At 47.5% G+C, this 19,388-nt stretch overlaps 1 protein-coding gene across 3 annotated transcripts in view; it reads right to left on the bottom strand.

Annotated features, from left to right (window-relative positions):
- PRRX1 (paired related homeobox 1) overlaps nt 1-6,805 on the bottom strand; it is a 74,483-nt gene extending 67,678 nt beyond the window's left edge. For all 3 annotated transcript variants that reach the window (XM_066625077.1, XM_066625078.1, XM_066625079.1), the window contains exon 1: nt 6,274-6,805. In XM_066625077.1, the coding sequence (XP_066481174.1) occupies nt 6,274-6,499 (226 nt within the window). In that variant the 5' untranslated portion in view covers nt 6,500-6,805. The remainder of the gene's footprint in view (nt 1-6,273) is intronic.
- Between the last annotated feature and the right edge of the window lie 12,583 nt (nt 6,806-19,388).

Genomic DNA, 19,388 nt, shown 5'->3' with positions numbered 1-19,388 from the left:
AATGTGTTTCTATCTCTGTCGTAAGGACTGAAGTGGTATCCTTATCTCATTGCGTTCTCACAGTAATATGTACACGGGCATGCTTTTGAGGTAGACAGAAATATTTGTTGGGCAGAAGAACTAGGAAAATAATTCCTCAGCTCTGTGAGACGAAGGGCAGGATGGCTTGCCCACTTTCTTAGTAGTAAGCAGAAAGTACACTCTTTCTTAGCAGTAAGCCTGACTGACTACAATGGGACTTATTTTAGAGTAGGCATGCCTAAGACTGTGCTGTAAGCCTTGTAAGGTATCAGGCAGTCCAAGGTTGCACTGCTTGGTCCCACCCAGGATACCAGCCAGGGCAGGAGCACTTCCTTCATCAGGCAATTCAGAGAAGCAGATCTGCTCTTAGTTATGGCACGATCAAGATTAGTCTTCTTGACCCAATTAACAGTTTCATAAAAGCCTTTTGTACTTAGTTCAACCAAAACAAAACGCCTTAATTTATGAACACCTCCGCTTTCTTTCCAGCTGTCAATGAGCTGTTTTCCAATTCTGCCTCCAGAAGCCTCATTCTGCCTACATTGAAAACTTGCCTAACAACTGCCTCTCTAAGAATACACAGGCACAAGTTTGTATGGGGGGGGGGGGGAACCCACACACCACTAGGTTAAGGCCTGCTAAAGCCTGTGGAACCTGAAGTTTGTGCAGCGGCTATACCAGAAGCAAGAGCATTTTATCCAATGGGGGTTATTACATTGGGAGAGGAGACTTTTCACATAATCTAAAATGCTTTAATTTGGAAGTAAGGCTGCAATCTGATACAAACATACCTGGGAGTAAGTCTCATTGACATTAAGCGCACAAGCCTATGCTTATCTACTCAGAAGTAAGTCTCATTGTCTTCAGTGGGGCCTACTCAGGAAGGCATACACAGGATTGCCACCAAAGTCACCTAAAAATCTGTGGATCTTCCTTCCATTGTTTGCCTTTGGTTTTATTTGACTAACTATTCTATTTCATTTTAACATTTACATTTTGCTTTAGCTGCTCTGTCTCAAGACAGTGATCCATGCAGCAGTACTTGAGACAAATCTTTGCTCCCGCACTACTCATTTTAATTTGGAATGGCTTCACTTTGTTTATTAGATTTCACTTCAGTTGGGACAGAAAGTCAGACTAAGTTAGCACTCCCACACACAGACAAATCAATGGTATGGCCACACCTGGAGTACTGCATACAGTTCTGGTCATTACATCTCAAAAGAATTAGAGGAAATGTAAAAGGTGCAGAAGAGAGTGAACAAAATGATTATTGAAATGATTCCTCCCTTATGAGGAAAAGAGATCGCTGTTTGTCCAGAAAGAAGTCGCCTGAGAGGGGGTATGATTAGGACATAAAATTATGCAAGAGAGAAGTTTTTTCCGCCCTCTTGCACAACACCAGAACCAGGAGGCAGCCTGTTGGGAGAGTTAGAACAGACAAAAGAAAATATTTCTTTACCCAACGTGTAATTAGTCTGTGGAACTCCTAGCCACAGGATGTGGTGATGGCATCTGGCCTGGATGCCTTTAAAAGGGGATTGGACAAATTTCTGGAGGAAAAGTTCATTACAGGTTGCAAGCTGTGATGGGTATGTGCAACCTCCTGATTTTAGAACTAAGTTCCCTCAAAATGCCAGATGCAAGGGAGAGCAACAGGATGCAGTATCTTGTTGTCTTGTGTGCTCCCTGAGGCATCTGGTGGGCCACTGTGAGATACAGGAAGCTGGAGTAGATGGGCCTTTGGCCTGATCCAGTAGGGTGGTTCTTATGTTCTTAGACATACTTTGAGGCCCTTGATGGGGAGAGTCAGCTAATGAAGTAATCCTTGAAAAGGATAAACTGATAATTAATTTGCAGATCTAGGAGGCAGTGAAGACATGCACTGTGGAAAGCACTCAGCTCTTGCTCAGAACTTGGCTAGAACTGGGAGACATCCTGTACTCAGGTCTCTGGATAAGGCAAAGTGGGTGTGTATAAGACAGAGAGAGAGAGGGAGGGGGAGAGAGAGAGACTACTCCTGGTGCAAAGGAGGGTATGTTTACCAGCAACTGCTAAACTAAGAATATGTTCTGCATTCAAAACTGAAACTTTTCCCCATTCGTCCAGACAAGCAGGAATGAAGAAAATGTGCAAGGATTTCAGCTTATTAACCACAAATATTGGTTTTCTAACAAAAGGAGGGAGGAGGCATCCCCAGCTCCCCTTGAGTTAATGGTAGAGGGTTGATGGAAGCTGTGTGGTTTGGGCAGGGAAGTCCTCAGGTCATTTTACTGTCCTGTTGACTGCTTGCTCTTGCTCGCCTGCGGGACTTGGCCTTGCGAGATTAATTTACTCCTTTTCCTCAAGTGTGAAACTGCTCAAATTCAGGGAATTTTTTTTAATAGCACTGATTCATATTTGCACAATCCACTCCAGTGTGGATTGGTGGGTACAGATAATAGGTAATTAAAGAATGCACCCATTGATTCATTTGTAGGACCAAATTCAAAAACCACCTCATGTTTCCCTGTTGGCTACTTCTGTTCCACATGTGATTCTACAATTATTGTAGGCATCCACACACAGGAAGAGGAGAGGTGAAAGAACCTCATCCCTTTCCTTGAGCTAAGCCTTTCTGTCTTAGAGAAACATGTAATGGTGCAATCCTGCTCAGGGTTCAAACCCTTGGGAAGAACCAACATCAACCCTATAGCCCTCAGACACGGGATGGCAGACATGCACCCAGAGCAGAGATAAGTTCCCCCCTGCTTTTAAGGAGACTTCCTTCAGCCAGGCCTGCTCTTCTCCAAACCAGCACCTTGTTGAACACCAAACAGACAAATCCAGCCTAGCAGCATAAATGCCCCCACCCCAAACCCCTGGGCAATTCTGCTCTCTGCAGCCAAATAATCAGGAGACAGAATTCCATGTAAGGGAAAAGTGACAACTTCCTGAGGCCCAAGTCTAAGCCAGAAACCAGAACTCCCCTTTGTATGGCCTGCAGTTTTTACTCTGATTTAATTCATACTTCTGAATTTTGATAGTCACTGTCGGTTGTAGCACCCAGTTTCCACTCCACATTGCACTGAAAAAATAAAGAAGTTCACCTTTCCAGGACTGAGAAGTGGGTGGGATTCAGGGGTCCTCAAGGTGCCTTAAACAGTTCATCCCCAACACTGTTAATTGTAACTAGCTCTTGCTAAAGAATATTGGCAGCCAAATGACAGAGGACCAGTGTTTTATTCTGGCCCTGGGAACAACACTGAAAGGCATTTAGCCTGCTAAGTTCTACTCAAGGCCTTTTAGGGCCCAATCCCATTCAATTTTCCAATGCCCGTACAGCCATGCCAATGGGGTGTGCACTGAATTTTGTGGTGGGGAAGCAGTCACAGAGGCCTCCTCAAGGTATGGGAACATTTTTCCCTTTACCTCAATGCTGCATTGCAGTACACGGGAGCTGGAAAGTTAGATAGGATTGGGCCCTTAGTCATCCTGTTATAGTTTTAGGTAGTTACTTGGAATAGATGAATTTATAGTTCCTACAAAACAAACATCATTTGTTATTTTAGCCAGGATATGAACCACCAAGTAACATCATTATCAGAGGCCGTTTGGCATATTTCATGTGTACAGGGAAGCCCTTTGTGGGTACATGGAGACTGTCTCCCATGTACCCATAAACACATAATCTGCATAACTGACTGCTGTTCTATTGAAATCTGTGAAATTTACCTATTCTCAAGGTCCCGATGAACACAGGAAATCTGCAGAGAGGTAGACACACTTTACTGTGCGTGAGTCCACTGGAACTCTTATGAGTAAAATGGGACTATGCCGATTATGTGAACAACTTGCCGACCTAAGGCTGCAAGCTTGTACAGTAACTTGGGAGCAAATGCCACTGAGCTCAATGGGATTTACTTCTGAGTAGACACACATTGGATTGTGTTGGAAGACTGGCAAATAAATCCAACCGAGGTCCATGGGACTTGCTACCACCCTTAAGCCGATGGAGCCAGGCCTAAAGAAAGTCTCTGGGTTCAGAGGGGTCTGGGGATGAACTGAACAACAGGGGAGATATGGGCCGAGCAGGACCAGGGCAAGTGGCTGGAAGCCCTCTGGCCAAGGGAGCCCTGCGGGGAGAAGGGCACTTCTCCCGCCCTGCCCGTTGGGTCCCCGCTGGGACCGGCTTCACTTTTCAGTTCGTCCTGCCAGCCCCAGACGGCTCCGTCCAGCCTAGAGTGGCCTCCTCCTCCTCCTCCGTGCTGGGCAAGGAGGACTTGGCCACACTTTGTGGCGGACGAGCCCGGGCAGGGGGCGAGCAGGGCTGGCAGCCGCGTCCTCAGAAGGGCCTGCGGGGAAGCCCCCGTGCAGAGAAGAGGAGGCGCGCCCGCTTCTTCCCCTGCCTGCGGCCGTGGAATAAGCTCTTGTGCCCGACAGGCCCTGGACGGGAGGGCCGCCTGCTCGCTGAGAGCCCAATCCTAAGCATGTCTACTTAGAGGTAAGTCCCATCTTAGTCAATGGGGCTTACTCCCAGGAAAGTGTGGATGGGACTGCAGCCTGAGGCGACCCTTCCCCAGCAGCGCAGGCAGGGCGGCGTCGGGCGGCCTCGCTTCCTGGGGACTGAAAGGAAAGCCCAGCCCTGCGCCCTTCCCGCACCCGGACTGGGAAAGCGGCACCGCCGCAAAGCCGGGCCGAAGCGCCGGGCTCCTCCCGGGGGGCAGAGTCGGGGCGCCTCCAGCCTGAGGATCGGTCCGCTTTCGGTGGCGGAGCGGGTGGGGAAGGGGAGCCCCGAGAAGGGCGGCGCGGGCAGCCCGGCAGAAGGCAGGTCCCCCCGGCACTCCTCCGTTCCTACCGCTTCCGACTGGATTCCTTTCCCGGCGGAGGTGCAGCCTGCCTGTGCTGCGCGCACGCATCTCAGAGGGGCCGGCGGAGGAGCGCTTCCGACGGAGGCGGCACTGGGGACTCCTGCGGTCTCTTGCCCTGCGCCCCTGGAGCCGCCCTGACCGGCTGGCCCCGAGATCGCACCTGGTCTCGCCCCCTCTAAACAGGCCTCTCTCGCGCACAGGGCGCCCAGAGGGGTCCGCGGGAGCCGGGGAGCCTCTCCCCCTCCCTCCTCGGCTGGGGACCTCGGCTGTACCCAGATGGCAGCCGGGGGGCGGAGACGCGGGGACTCTCCTTCCTCGTGGCTCTCAGGAGTGGATCGCAACAGGACAGCGATGAAAATCGAGACAAAGGCTGCCATTCTAGCCACGCTTTCTTGGGAGTAAGCCCCACGGACTCTAATGGGACCTGTTTCTGAGTAGACACCCATAGGATGGTGTTCTTAGGCTACAATCCTATCCACACTTTACTGGGAGTAAGTTCCATTGACTCTAATGGAACTTACTTCTGAGTAGACAATCATAGGATAGGCTTGGATTCGAAGCAGACCTGAATGGAGGAGTCCGGAATGAGGGTGTGTTGGTGTAAATACACTCTAAGGCGAGGAGGACGCCGGAGTTGGCGGGCGAGGGACGTGTCGCTTCGCATCATCCGAGCCGTACCAGACGCTCTTAAAAACCAGATCTGATCTGCCTGCCCCGCTTCTAGAGAGACCCCACGATCTGTGCAGACACTGCCTGAAAACTGGGGTGTAAGAGGCGCGGACACCGGCGCAGGACGGGGCTGGGGCCATTCCCCAAGTCCAAGGTGAGGCTTATCCGCCTGGGGTCCCCAATAAAGGGGCGGAGGCTAAGGCTGCCATCCCATCCACACTTTCCTGGGACTGCCTCCACTGGGACTGACTTCTGAGGAGACAGGCGTAGGATGGGGCTCTGAGGCTGCAGTCCTGTCCACACTTTCCTGGGAGTAAGCCCCACTGCCTCTAATGGGACTGACTTCTGAGTAGACAGGCAGGGGATGGGGCTCTGAGGCTGCAGTCCTCTCCACACTTTCCTGGGAGGAAGCCCCACTGACTCCAAAGGGACTGACTTCTGAGGAGACAGGCAGAGGAGGGGCTCTGAGGCTGCCGTCCTGGCCACACTTTCCAGGGAGGAAGCCCCACTGCCTCTAATGGGACTGACTTCTGAGTAGACTTGCATAGGCTTGGGCTCTGAGACTGCAGTCTTGTCCACGCTTTCCTGGGAGTAACCCTCATTGGGGTTACTCACAATGGGACTTGCTTCTAGTAGACAGGCGCAGGCCTGGGCTCTGAGACGGGGCTGCGCAGCCGGGGGAGCGAGGCAGGCGGAGGGCGCAGGGGAAGGCTGCCTTGGCGCGGCCACTTACCGTCCTGCTGCTGGGTGTCGCTGCCGCTGGTGAGCCCCGGCGACTCGAGGAGGCTCCTGCCGCCCTCGCCGACGCCCTCCTCGGTCTGCGCCGCCACCAGGTCCGCGGCGTCCTCCAGGTCCAGCAGGTGGCTGACGGAGAAGTTCTTCTTGGCCTGCAGGCTCTCCAGGGGGTTGGCGGCGCTCTCCAGGCGCGCGGGCAGGACGGGCGCGTAGCTGGAAGTCATGGCTGGGCCCCCCGGCCCGGCGCGGGGAGGGAGCCGAGGGCGCAGGAAGGGTCCCCACAGCGCCGTCGAGCAGGCTCCAGGGGGCAAATCCGCAGCCGGGCGCGAAGCGGCTCCGCCCCGGGAGCCCGGGGCACCGCCGAGCTCCCTCGGAGCGACTCCCCGTCCCGAGCCGCTCGTCCTCCCTGGCAAGCGCGCTCCTCCGACGGCCGCGGGAGGGCCGGGCGACTGGCAGGCGCTCTTCGCCGCCCGGTGGACCGAGCGCCGCCTGCCTGCTGCGGAGCGGGTCTCTCTCCGCCTCCCTCTGCGCCGGCTCTCCTCTGGCACTTCAAGCGACCCAGCCGGGCATGTGGGTGGGGAGCTCGCAGGACCCCGGGGAGGGAGGGAGGGAGGGAGGGGGAGGGCAGGGCAGAGCCGCAGCCTCGAATTACGTGGCAAAGGCTTTGTGCTGCTCCTGACGTTTCACAGACCTCCCCCCCTTTCCTTCCAGGCCAGCCCCGCCAAGCCCTCGGCCGGCTGGGCTCTCCCTCCCCACCCCCTGCCCCAGCTGATCGCCGAGAGCCTTTCCTCCAGCCCAAAGGGAGCCGTGGGGGGGCAGGCTGGGGGTCCCCCGCGCCTCCCGGCTCTCCCTCTGGGCTCCGTTTCCAGTCCTGCTGCCAGAGGAGCTCATGCGCACGTCGGGGCAGGAACACCGTCCACATCCAACGCATCGGACTCCTTAGGCACCCTTTCTGGCTTGCCCGGCCTTTTGTGCTTTGGGACACCCCAGCAGGAGGACCCGAAGGAGGACAGAGAGATGAGGGGACGCCCATTCATTACTTCCACCGCTGCGCAACTCCGTGGCCCTCTGTGGGCGGATTCACACGTGCACTTGTTTGTCACGGAATTGCTCGGCGCTTGGTGAATGAATGAAAGGACTCTGCCCAAACTAAGACTCTTCTCTTCTTTTGTGCGAGAAGATATGACATCTTTCTCTGCAGCACTGAACATGCCAGGGCCCATGTCTGCACACAGGCCGCTCCTGGCACTGGATCTGCATGTGCGAGTCAAGCCTTAAGTGCGTAATCCATTCCGTGTCTGGCAGACATTGCCCCATGGATTGTGGTGTATTTACGCCTATACATATAATGCCAAACAATTTTTACACTGTTGGTCTTTATTCTTCGAAAATTCGTTTGTGGTTACAGAGAGAGGGTTTCTAAGCAATGATCACCACCATGCGCAAGTTCAGCCAATGTTAAGCACTAGTTGACCTCACTAATGTCCGGTATTTCACTCTTTTCAACTCAATTACTGAAAGGAATGGGACTGCTGAACTTTGATTGGACCATGCCCTCCAAATTTGTTCTGTCCAGGTACAAAGGTAAGGGCAGGATTCAATGGAGAGTCAACAAAATCAAGCATGTGCTTAACTCTCCTGTTGAAATCAATGGGACTGAAGACAGCTGCACTTTAGCACAAGCCTGTGCAAGATAAGTGTGCATGGGATGGCTTTTGTGTATGCCTGCACGTGTGTATAACAGAAGGAATTAAACACCAAACACATTGTATGCTTTTCATACTTTTCACAGTGTATGAGTGCAGTACGTTATGCATCACGTATGCACCTGTCTCTTTTCATACTATCACATCAGTTCGATAGTTATCCAATTTGTAAAACACAAATGACAAGGGAGTGTGCACGTCCTCCTTGCACATGTTGGAAGCCCTCAATGCTTCACAACTTTCAAAGCTGAGTTTTCTTTCCTCGCCCTCTGAAGAATCTCCCAACTCTCTCTTAAGTGATCGAAGAGATATCTTTTAAGCAATATTTTGCAGGGGACAACAACTGTCCCTAATTCCTCCAACCACAGTGTCCCTTCTGATAGATGTTTGCTGCAGGTGTCTCCCTGCAGGTGTCCTTTCTAAAGGTTCCTTTTAAAAAAAGTTGAGCCTCTTTCAGACAGAAAACCAATTTTCCCTTTTGCTATATGTTTTTACTTTGTGACCTTTTTCATCTTCTGAAGTCGATGCCACCAATGGACTGTGACAGATTTGGGGATTGTGATGTACACACATGATACCAACTACCCAAAACCAAAAAGAGAAATGAGCTCAGTCTCTCTCATGTTCAGCGTCCACATCATTCTATTAGGAGGACTTATGATTAGAAAACTGAGGGTGAGCAATGCCTTCACCACCGTTGGTCAAGGATTGAATGAACAGGATCCATTAGTAGAGGTGGGAGACAATGGTGGTAGCAAAATAAAAACACATTAACACAACTTTTTGCACTTCTCATTTTTGTTAACAACAAACAGACCAAAAAATCCCAAAATCTGTGAAAAGTAAAACCATTTTTTTTGTTTTTATTTATTATTTATTGGGGGGTGCATGGATAATGATTGTGGCTGCATCTGCTGACACTATACCACCTATATTACCTACCTAGTACACTTTAAAAGTGATTATAATTTATAATTATAATGTAAATTTTAAATAAAAACACCCAACACTTAAGAACATAGGAACAGCCCCACTGGATCAGGCCATAGACTCATCTAGTCCAGCTTCCTGTATCTCACAGCACCCACCAAATGCCCCAGGGAGCACACCAGATAACAAGAGACCTGCATCTGGTGCCCTCCCTTGCACTGGCATTCTGAGGGAACCTACTTCTAAAATCAGGAGGTTGCACATACCCATCACAGCTTGCAACTTGTAATGAACTTTTCCTCCAGAAACTTGTCCAATCCTCTTTTAAAGGCATCCAGGCCAGATGCCATCACCACATCCTGTGGCAAGGAGTTCCACAGACCAACCACATGCTAAGTAAAGAAATATTTTCTTTTGTCTGTCCTAACCCTCCCAACACTCAATTTTAGTGGATGTTCTGGTGTTATGTGAGAGTGTAAAGAGCATCTCTCTATCCACTTTATCCTTCCCATGCATAATTTTGTATGTCTCAGTCATGTCCCCCCTCAGGCATCTCTTTTCTAGGCTGAAGAGGCCCAAATGCCTCATAAGGAAGGTGCTCCAGCCCAGTAATAATCTTAGTCACTCTCTTTTCCACCTTTTCCAATTCTACTATGTCCTTTTTGAGATGTGGCGATCAGAACTGGACACAATACTCCAGGTGTGGCCTTACCATCGATTTGTACAATGGCATTATAATATTAGCCGTTTTGTTCTCAATACCTTTTCTAATGATCCCAAGCATAGAATTGGCCTTCTTTACTGCTGCCGCACATTGGGTCGACACTTTCATTGACCTGCCCACCACCACCCCAAGATCTCTCTCCTGATCTCTCTCTGCACTTCTCTCTGCACTTCTAACTTTTATAAAACACCAAGATCAGCAAAGAAACAAAAGCAAACAGTTTTCTCCCACCTCTAGCCATTAGGCTAAATACCAGTTAACAGAGGGCTGGGACATTGTATGATTATTTGGAATTTGCTAAGAGCTTGGGTTATTCTAACATTACGCGGAAACAAACTCAGCTTTGCCAGCTTTGATTCATTCAACAATCAAGCCGCAGCCATTTCAGGCTTCCTGATGAAGATGCTTGTATGTAGAGATGGCCCAAACTGCCCAATGTTTCCGCAACCTACTACTGTGGTGCACATGCACCCCCACCAGAAATAACCCCTTACCTCCTTACCATGCTCCTTCCTTGCCTGGTTCTTTTACAAAAACAGGAAGCACAGTACTTCCTGTTTTATTTAAAGGGACCATGGAAGGAAGGAGTGAACTCAGTGAAGTGAGTGGACAGACAAGTGGTTTGCTGCTGCCTATGCAGCTTTTCCAGGCACTGACAAAGATGATCCACTTCCGTATCCACTCACCTTGCTCCTTCCTCATGAAATCCCTTTTAAATAAAACAAGACACCCTGTACTTCCTGCTTTTGGAAAAGAACTACATGAAGGAGGAGTGAGGTAAGAAACTGGATGATCCATTTCCCACTCACATTTAACACAATTTATACGTGGCTCTGTTTGTGGAAATTGGGGTGGGAGGGAGGTGGCAGAAGACTTTGGATGAAGGGCACCATGAATCCCTCTTGCCCTGCCACTCAACATGTTGTATCATTTGCTTCATGGATGGGACAGTCCTTCCTGTCTGGAACCCTGTGTTTGTTCCATTCACAGTGTTTGTTTCATAAGTGGATGGCTCATCACGGATATAACAATACAGCCAAAGATATCTTTTGCATCACCTCAAATGAAACACTTTTCAAGGGATCCAGTTTGCAAATTCAGCTGCCAGTCATGTGTAGACAAACCAAACAATGTACATCAGTGATGTGTGGTGAGGTCCAGGCAGGGGAAGGCACAGCCATATCAAAACACACACTCTCCTCCTCCTCCCCTTAATCTCAGTCTCTCTCATTGAAACATACACAGTGTCTCTCCCCTGCCCCAAATGTTTTTAAAAACTCACCTTTTATTCCCTCAATCTGAGATAGTTAGAGCTCATTGACATGCCCCCTGAGGCAACTGAAAATCTGCCTCTCTTGGTGCTTAAGAGAGCTGGTCCACTGTGCAGGCACACTGTTTTTGGGGTTTTTTTTTTTTTTTTTTTTGTTCTTAACAGAACAGAGGTGACTCCTCCTGCTGTCTCCCCAGAGCTTGCTGATGCAGGAGTTCTGCATTTTTTTCATTGGAAGTCAGTTTCCCTGCTTTTTTCTTTTTCTTTTAAATTGGAAAGTAGCTATGATTACAGCCTAACCCAGTATTATTCAAACTGTGAGGCGCTGCACCAGGAACTGAAAGGGGAGGCGCAGGATGTCCTGGGCATCTTTGGTTGTCTGCGCTTTTTTTAAAGCAGAAGAAAGGGAGTTACTCAGCTGCGAGAGTGGCCGCTGCCACCCTGCCCTCTTCTCCCTCCACTCCGAGGCTGCTGCCTTCAGTGTTCACTGCATGCTGTTTCCAAAGCTCTTTGACTCCAACCCCCATCTGGCAAGTAGTGGGCAGGCTCAGCTTGCAGTCCTCAACCCTTGTTGATGGTCCTTGTCTGGTTGGTTCCTTGTCTGGTTGGTTCCTAGTTCCCAGCCTGGGATCTCTTCTCATCAAAGTGAAATCTCTCTTTTCAACCCCCTCCCTCTTCCACTCCCCCCTTTCAATCTCCAAACCTTCCTCCCCCTCCCCAAATAAAACGCTTCCTATTTTACCAGTCATCAAGACTCTTAAAGTTGCTTCCATGCAGTTGGCAAAGGGGGGGAGGGGAGAGACAAGCACACACTTTACTTGGCCAGAAGCAGAAAAAGGGCACTGTTTTTAAAGTGATTTATTAATCTTGTTGTTTGACTGAAGAGGAGAGGCTGTATTTTTAAAGTGATGAATCTTGCTATTTGAAGGGAATACTTATCAGCCACTGATGAAGTGATTGCCAACCCAATCCTATCCACACTTTCCTGGGAGTAAGCCCCATTGACTCTAATGGGACTTACTTCTGAGTAGACATGCAGAGGTTTGAGCTGTGCATCTCCTAGTATAGGAGACAAATCAGCTTCTTAACGAAACCCTTATCAACTCTGATATATTTTCATGGTCTATTTTTGTTTTCCCCACCAGCTGCTGGAAAAATTTAATTTCATCAAATTAATAAAGGGTTCAATCCTGTCCAAAGAGAATGGGAGAAATGACTAGTTGGATTGGGGTCCACAGGGGTGTGTGTTTGTAATGTTGGTCAGATTGGTTGTTCACAAAGTTCATTTGATAAAACAATTCTATTGGTATACTTAAAAAGTTTAAAAAAACGAGTCCTGTTGGACCAGACAAAATCTACCTACTCCAGCATCCTGTCTCCAACAGTGATCAGCAGCTGATCATTTATAAAGCTTGTATATTGCTATGTATTAATAATATATTTTTAATATCTGCATTTAATTAATGATATGATTAATATAGTTAATATATATATTTAATATTATATTATAATAAATATAATATAATATAGTTAATATTTCTGGCCACTTCCTGTTTAATGATATCATTTCCAGCCCTCAGGAACATGATGGGGAGTCATGGCCAACAGCCATGGGGGTCAAAGGAGCCACTGGCCAGAAAAGTTTGAGTACCATTGGCCTACCCTGTTGGAGGCAACTCTTCTTACTACCTCCCCAGAGATTGCTGGAACAGGCACACTGCTGGGTTGTGTGTGTGTGTGTTAATTTGGAAGCCAGTCATGATTGCAGTAAAATGGCTGCTGGCTGCTTCCTGCGCATTGTAGTGTCTCTGTGTGTGCTGCTTAACAGTCCAATCCTATGCATGTCTACTCAGAAGTAAGTCCCATTAGAGTCAATAGGGCTTGCTCCCAGGAAAGTGTGGCTAGGATTGGGCTGTAACTCACTAACTGTAATGAAGAAGAAAGGAGTGGAGTGGAAAGGCAAGAAACTTTTTCTTTTTACTTGTGTCCTTGGGCTTATTTTTTTTTTTTTACTTGTTGGGTCTGGTGAGGCTCTGCCTCCCTTGACTGCATATCACTACAATGCCCACCAAGTTGCACTTTACATTCTGAAGTGTGTACTTAAACAACCTTACATGGGCACCTAAGAAAAGCTGTGAATTACCATTAAATTGGACTCTCATTGGAGAAAAATGGGTAGAGGAGAAATAGGAAACCATTCATCAGATTGGCATGCCTCTCTGAATGGGGAAAATAGCAGGACAGGAAGGGTATGTGAGAATGTTGCAGGGGTCACCTGACAGCAGGGAAGGAGACGGGCCCCTGTAGTTCAGTGGTAGGAGTCAGCCTGGTCTCCAAGCTGCCACAGACAGGCCAGAATTTCCACCTCCCCCCTCCCATTTGGGAAAGAACATCTGATGCCATCAAAGGGCTGTGCAAATTGAAACCAGATGTGCTTCTCCCAGTTCTTGTCGTGCATTTAATTAAGGAGCTGGGACTTGGGAAGAGTCGGTTTTATCCTGACCTCCTCCTCTCTCTCTCCCTTTTCCAGGCAGTCATGTAAGATAGTGCCAAGGTATGCACCAAGCTGGCTGGAAGTATGGAAGCAAAGTGCCCCCCAATGCGCTTTTCATGCAGTTATTCTGCACACTGGAGACTTTCCACTCACTTGAACACCAGAAGAAATCTCTTATAGGTTCTATCTTGTACCCCTACCTGTTCCCTTTACCCATACTCATTTAAGATTGTACCCTCCCATCTCTGTCAAAGCTCATTCTTCTAAAGTAGTGATTTTCAACCTTTTTCATCTCACAGCACACTGACAAGGTACTAAAACTGTCAAGGCACAACATCGATTTTTTGACAATTGACAAGGCACACCATGCTGTTGGCGGGGGGCTCACATCCCCCAATGGCCCTACCAATAAATGACCCTCCCTCAAACTCCCACAGCACACCTGCAGACCATTTGCAGCATACCAGTGTGCCACGGCACAGTGGTCGAAAATAGCTGCTTTAAGAAAAGAGAAGTTAAAACATACTACAGAGCATGTATAGGGTATCCTTCTCTCAGTGGACATCTGTAGGTTATCTCCAGGCACTTAAACTTAAAACCATGAGCTTCCTTCCAGGTAGGGCTTTTCCACAAAGCAGGGGTAGACAGGCAATACAACACAACACCAGGAGAGCCTCACTGGATTAGACAGCACCCCATTTCCCGCAGTGACCAGCTGCTCACCACCAGAATGGTGGACCATCTAGAGCCTGCTATTGCTTGAATTCTTGTAAAGTCTGCTGGACTTAGTGGACCTTACTGTGATCTAGCCAGGCACTTCTCATGTTCTTAAGCAAGAATGCACATGCAGTGTCACTGAATACAGGTTCATTATCTGCGTCATGGGGTTGTTACGGATCATGGGGATTGCAGTTTTTAAAAAATGATGCACGATTGAAATAAGACTATGCCCGCCAGAGAGAACTGAGCCCTGGCACCTTTTTCCTGAGAAATGAAGCAGTCCCCAAATCTTGACAGCATTCTGAAAACACAGCCAGAATGTTTTAAACAATGATTATGGTACTCTGATACCATCCAGTTTTATATGGTACTCTCTACCAGACTGTTGATGCTTACTTCACCCACTGCTTTAATGGCTTCACTTCATACAATGAAGTTCAATTCATTCACAAAATCATATGACTGTGTTTAGAGTATATGGCTGCTTCTGTACTAGTCCTTTTCTCTGAAATTGCCACCCTTTGTTTTGTTCACTTTTTATGGAGTATCCAGATGGCATTGTCATCAGCCAGTGTTGCATTCCAGTCTCTTCTGTTTGTCCTCCCACGTTTTTTTTCAGGCATCTTATTGCAATTTGTTGTAATACAATGCGAAGGCAGCACCAGCCTGCCCAATCAGGGCAGGTAAAGCACTGTTTAGATTTTAAAAATATTTTTTAATCATTTAATTAAACACTTCCTCTTTGCAAGCCTTGCCCATTCTAATGATTCCTGTTGATCACATTTGGGAATTAGTAATAAATTGTCGCTTCGAAAGCCTCTCTTCATTGCTCTAAGCATAAATGTCCTAACCTGTATTTAACATGTGTTTAATCACGTTAAATAACCTGTGTTTAAAGTCAATAAGTACAGGGCTAGTTAATCTTTGGAATTGAGCCAGGTTTGCCTTAGAAATCAGGAAAGCCTGAAATGGCCTGGAAGCAGCAGCTTTGGCATGTACATTGAAGTCACCCAGAAAAAAACAGCAAGGTGTTAAAAGTATACTTCTGCCATTCTCGGCCTGCCCCATCAATCAGCCATAAAAGCCCAGTTGCTTGTGTTCACCATAATAAAGTAAAACCACTGTTTGAAGAAAGGGAAAAGTGAATATCCTCATGAGATGGCAGCTGCAGGGATAAAAAAATATTAGCAGAGCACCACTGGGGGAGTGGGGAGCATGGTGGCTCCTTAAGCCCTGAAAGAGGACACAAGAAAAGAAAACATGCAGAGGAAAAAGCACAAAAGTCTCATAAGCAGAGGCAGAAACAGACACATTACACCCCAGGCAAGGCCAACTGTAGCAATATCCAGAGAAACCTGGTGGTTTCTGCCTCCATCAGGTGTGATTCATATGTTACTGGCAGCTTTGCAAGAACTGCTGCCCTATGGCTTTTTTCTTTTGCAATATTTGGGTCAGTTTTTTAGATTCAACAGCAATGCTTTTTCTGGGCTGCACCATTTCAGACTGCAAATGAAGGTTGCACAATCAATTACCCCCACCCCCAACTACCTTGTACATTAAGGCTGCAATTCTGTACAGACCTTACTGGGAGCAGGTTCCATTTAACTCAATGGTGCTTACTTCTGAATAGACATGTGTAGGTTGGTTTGGGCTACAAGGCATCTGGGTGAAGGCTAGGGTAGAATCCTTCTCTTTGAAATGCTAGATTTTCAGAGCTGGAGACTTTTAATCACAGACTCCATCCACCTACAGCCTGATATGGTATAATCCAGGAAAATATTTACTACAACTCTGATGAATTTACAAACTAGCCCCAAGGAATCCAAGAACCACATGAATTAGGAGATTTGGGGTCCAATCCTATCCAACTTTCCAGTTCTGATACAGCCATAGTACAACCCTGAGGTAAGGGAGCATTGTTGCCAACAAGTCTCTGATAATGGTGGTACCTACAGGTCAGCCTCTCCACTTGACCTTAGGGAAGGGGCCACTTGGTTTGTGGAAGGGGAGGCACTCATTCAAGCACCTTGCCCCTAAGCCACAAAGACCTTTAAATGTAATCCCCAGCACCTTGAATTGCACCTGGAAACAATCTGGCAGCCAGTAAAGCTGGTAGAATAGTAGCATTACTGAGTCAAGCCACCTGGCTTGAGTTACCGTACCGGCAGCTGCATTCTCCACCAACTAGTTTCCAAGAGACCTTCAAAAGCAGCCCCACATGACTCAGAGCCCAATCCTATGGGCTGTGAGCACAGGTGCTAGAGATGCAGCACTGGCACTGTATGTTGTGTATAAAGCACTTTTTGGCACCCATCAAGTAAGCAGCTCTGGTGGAAAGGCCTGTGCCATCCCACAGGCACTGAATTTTGCTTGACAGCCTCTGAAAGAGATAGGGTTTGTCCTGGGCAGCAGGGGACTGCGGGAGGGTAGTCCAAAGACAGGGAGGGCTGTTTCTGGGCAGGGGGAGGGTGGGATGGGGATGGATTGGGCAGGGATGGTACAGCAGGCCTCCACCACATGTCAACATTCATTCATTCATTCATTCCACCTTTATTGGCATAAACAATCCAACAGCAATACAGAATTAAAACATTCAAAGTAGCCAGCAATCATTGAACAGACAAAGAAATACAGAGGAATTTACGCCTTGACAGTGCCTTAAATATATATTTTGCTACATTTGATGAGTGGCACTCATTTCTCCCGTCCAACAAGTACCAGACCAAGTCTGTATCTGAACCATGAAAGTTTTCCAGGAATGGATATAGAAATTGATGGTGTAAATCAATATAGTGGGTACAGTACAAAAGTACATGGATCAAGGACTCTTTTGAGGTCAGGTCACAAGAACATGACTGGGGACTTTCCAATGGTCTATTAAATCTTGCTCTTAGTACATTCGTAGGTAAGATATTAAACCTACCCAGTGTAAAGGCTCTACAAATCTGAGGTGAACACATGAACGATAGATAACTTGAACCCAAATCAGAGGGCCATGAAAGACCGGTATATAGAGGCGAACAAGACTTACAAATCCTGTTTCTCTATATCAAATAGTCGGGTCCGAATAAGATTCTGAGCCGCAGACATGGGTAATCCTCCTATCAAATCACTTGATAAACCTAGGAGCTGGAGTCTTTTATGAAATAAGGTTAGACCAGGGGAAAAAGAAACATCAGCAAGAATATTGGAGAGCATGATGTTCTGATTTGCCTCAAAACCGACTCTTAGCCAAAATCTCAAGAACCTTAGCCAGGCCAGTGTTTCAATTTTATGCAGACCAGCTTCGAGGCACAATGCTGCGTAAGGGACGCAGTGAGGTACCGCAAAGATCTTATAGAGGAATCTGGATTGAACACGTTCGACTAGAGTGGAAATGACTGAAATCCAGATAGGGATACCAAACAGCAATTGTGCCAGAACCTTGGATTAAAGATCTGCACCGACGCTGGGATATAGGAATTGTGTGTAAAAAACTGCAAAGTAGCTTGAACTAATAAATTGCTTGAGTTAATAGCAGCCTGGCGATGGGGTGACCAAGTATGCCTATGAAGAAACAGAACCACATGTCAACCCTGTCCCAGGCCTGCCAGCATTATATGAGGCTACCTGGTTCTGTGCCAGCTAAATAGTTGGTGCAGTTCTGAGTAGCCCAATTGAGCAGGCTGGAGCACTACAAAGGATAAAGGAACAAATGTTTCCTTACTCTGAGGAGACCTCCCACCTGCTCAGTTGCAGTGCTGGATACAGCGTGGGCCTGCTGGCTCCGCTGTACCAGCACTGCATAAGATTAGGTTGTCAGGTACATAGCCTTGTATTCAATGCATGGTTAACTGACTCGGGTATGAATGCAGTTGGTGCACTGGCCTAAGCTGGGCAATGACCCCCTGAATCCACAAGCAGCCCCAAATCTGCAGAATAACTCCATCAAGGGGAGTGCTTTCTCATCCTTAACAGGTCAACAATCCATCACCCAAACCACAGGTCTCTTGACCAGAGGCCCCACTGTTTTATCTGTTTCAATTTGTTCATCCTCATCCAGCCCACAGATGACTCTCTCTAGACATCTGAAGAATGATGTACAAACACAACAGCACACAAACCAAGACTATTCCCAGTGTGACAAAGTCCATGCGGCTAAATTCATCAGATGATGATTACAAACATCAAGAGGAAACTTGCGTGTATAAAAATGTTTCACTGCAGATACATGACGGTTTCTATATCACAGTACACGCAATGCTTTTCAGCAGACTCAGCTTGCCAGTCATTGTGTGTAGTAAGGAGGTGAGTGTAGAGCAATAAAGTGATGTTCATGCATGTGTGAACCAGGTCTGTCTCATCTTGTGAAAGACTGCATTTCAGGTTGTCACTAGATAACACTGGAATTCAGTTCAAAAAAGGATTATAGGCAGTTAGTTCTTGGACCATAAAAAGTAACAGCCTCTCATTTGATCCCAGAGCAATTGCTTAGCATTCATGCCTGGAAGCTTCAGCAAACATAAAGTTTTCATATTGTTTTGCTTTCATGTGTAGAATCCAAAGTTAGACACTTTTTATCATATTTTACAGAGACAGATTCTTTGTAGCTCTGATTGCACTTGCTGTACTGAAACCGACAACAATTTTTAATAGCAACATCACATCTCGTGGTATACTTTTATTTGTTTGTGTAATTTTGTTTGTTTAATTTTATTTTTCACATTTGTATTCCGCCCTTCCTCCAGGCTTCTCCTCCTCCTTTTGTCCTCAGAACAACCTCAGGTCAGGTTGAGCTGAGTGGGGATTTGAGCCTGAATCCTCTAGGTCTTAAATCCAGCTCCAGAACCCCTATAAAAACATACACATTATTCTTTTGTCCTCCTGACACCTCTGCTTCCAGAGGCCTGCACGTCACCCCATGCAGTGGGCGAGGCAATGCCCCAAGGCCCAGGTGGTGGGCGTGGTGATGTGCCATCGTCCCGCCCCCACTGGTTTTTTGGCTGTACCTTTTGTTAGCACACAGATATTTCAATGTGGTTTGTTTCATTGCATTCTGCATGAAATTACTCATTGATTGATATATAACATGATGGTATTATTTCTCCAAATTCTGATTTTAGTGATTTTGAAAACTTGTAGAGTCTCTCACACACACACCCCGTGACAACTTACTAACACCTTATTGCAGCAGTTCTCAAACTTTTAGCACTGGGACCCACTTTTTAGAATGACAATCTGTCCAGGACCCATTGGAAATGAAGTCATAGCCAGAAGTGACATCATCAAG

This window comes from Tiliqua scincoides, chromosome 4 (assembly GCF_035046505.1).
Source record: "Tiliqua scincoides isolate rTilSci1 chromosome 4, rTilSci1.hap2, whole genome shotgun sequence".
Lineage (NCBI taxonomy): Eukaryota > Metazoa > Chordata > Lepidosauria > Squamata > Scincidae > Tiliqua > Tiliqua scincoides.
Note: the sequence above shows the minus strand (reverse complement) of the source record. Positions and strands in the feature narration are given on the sequence as shown.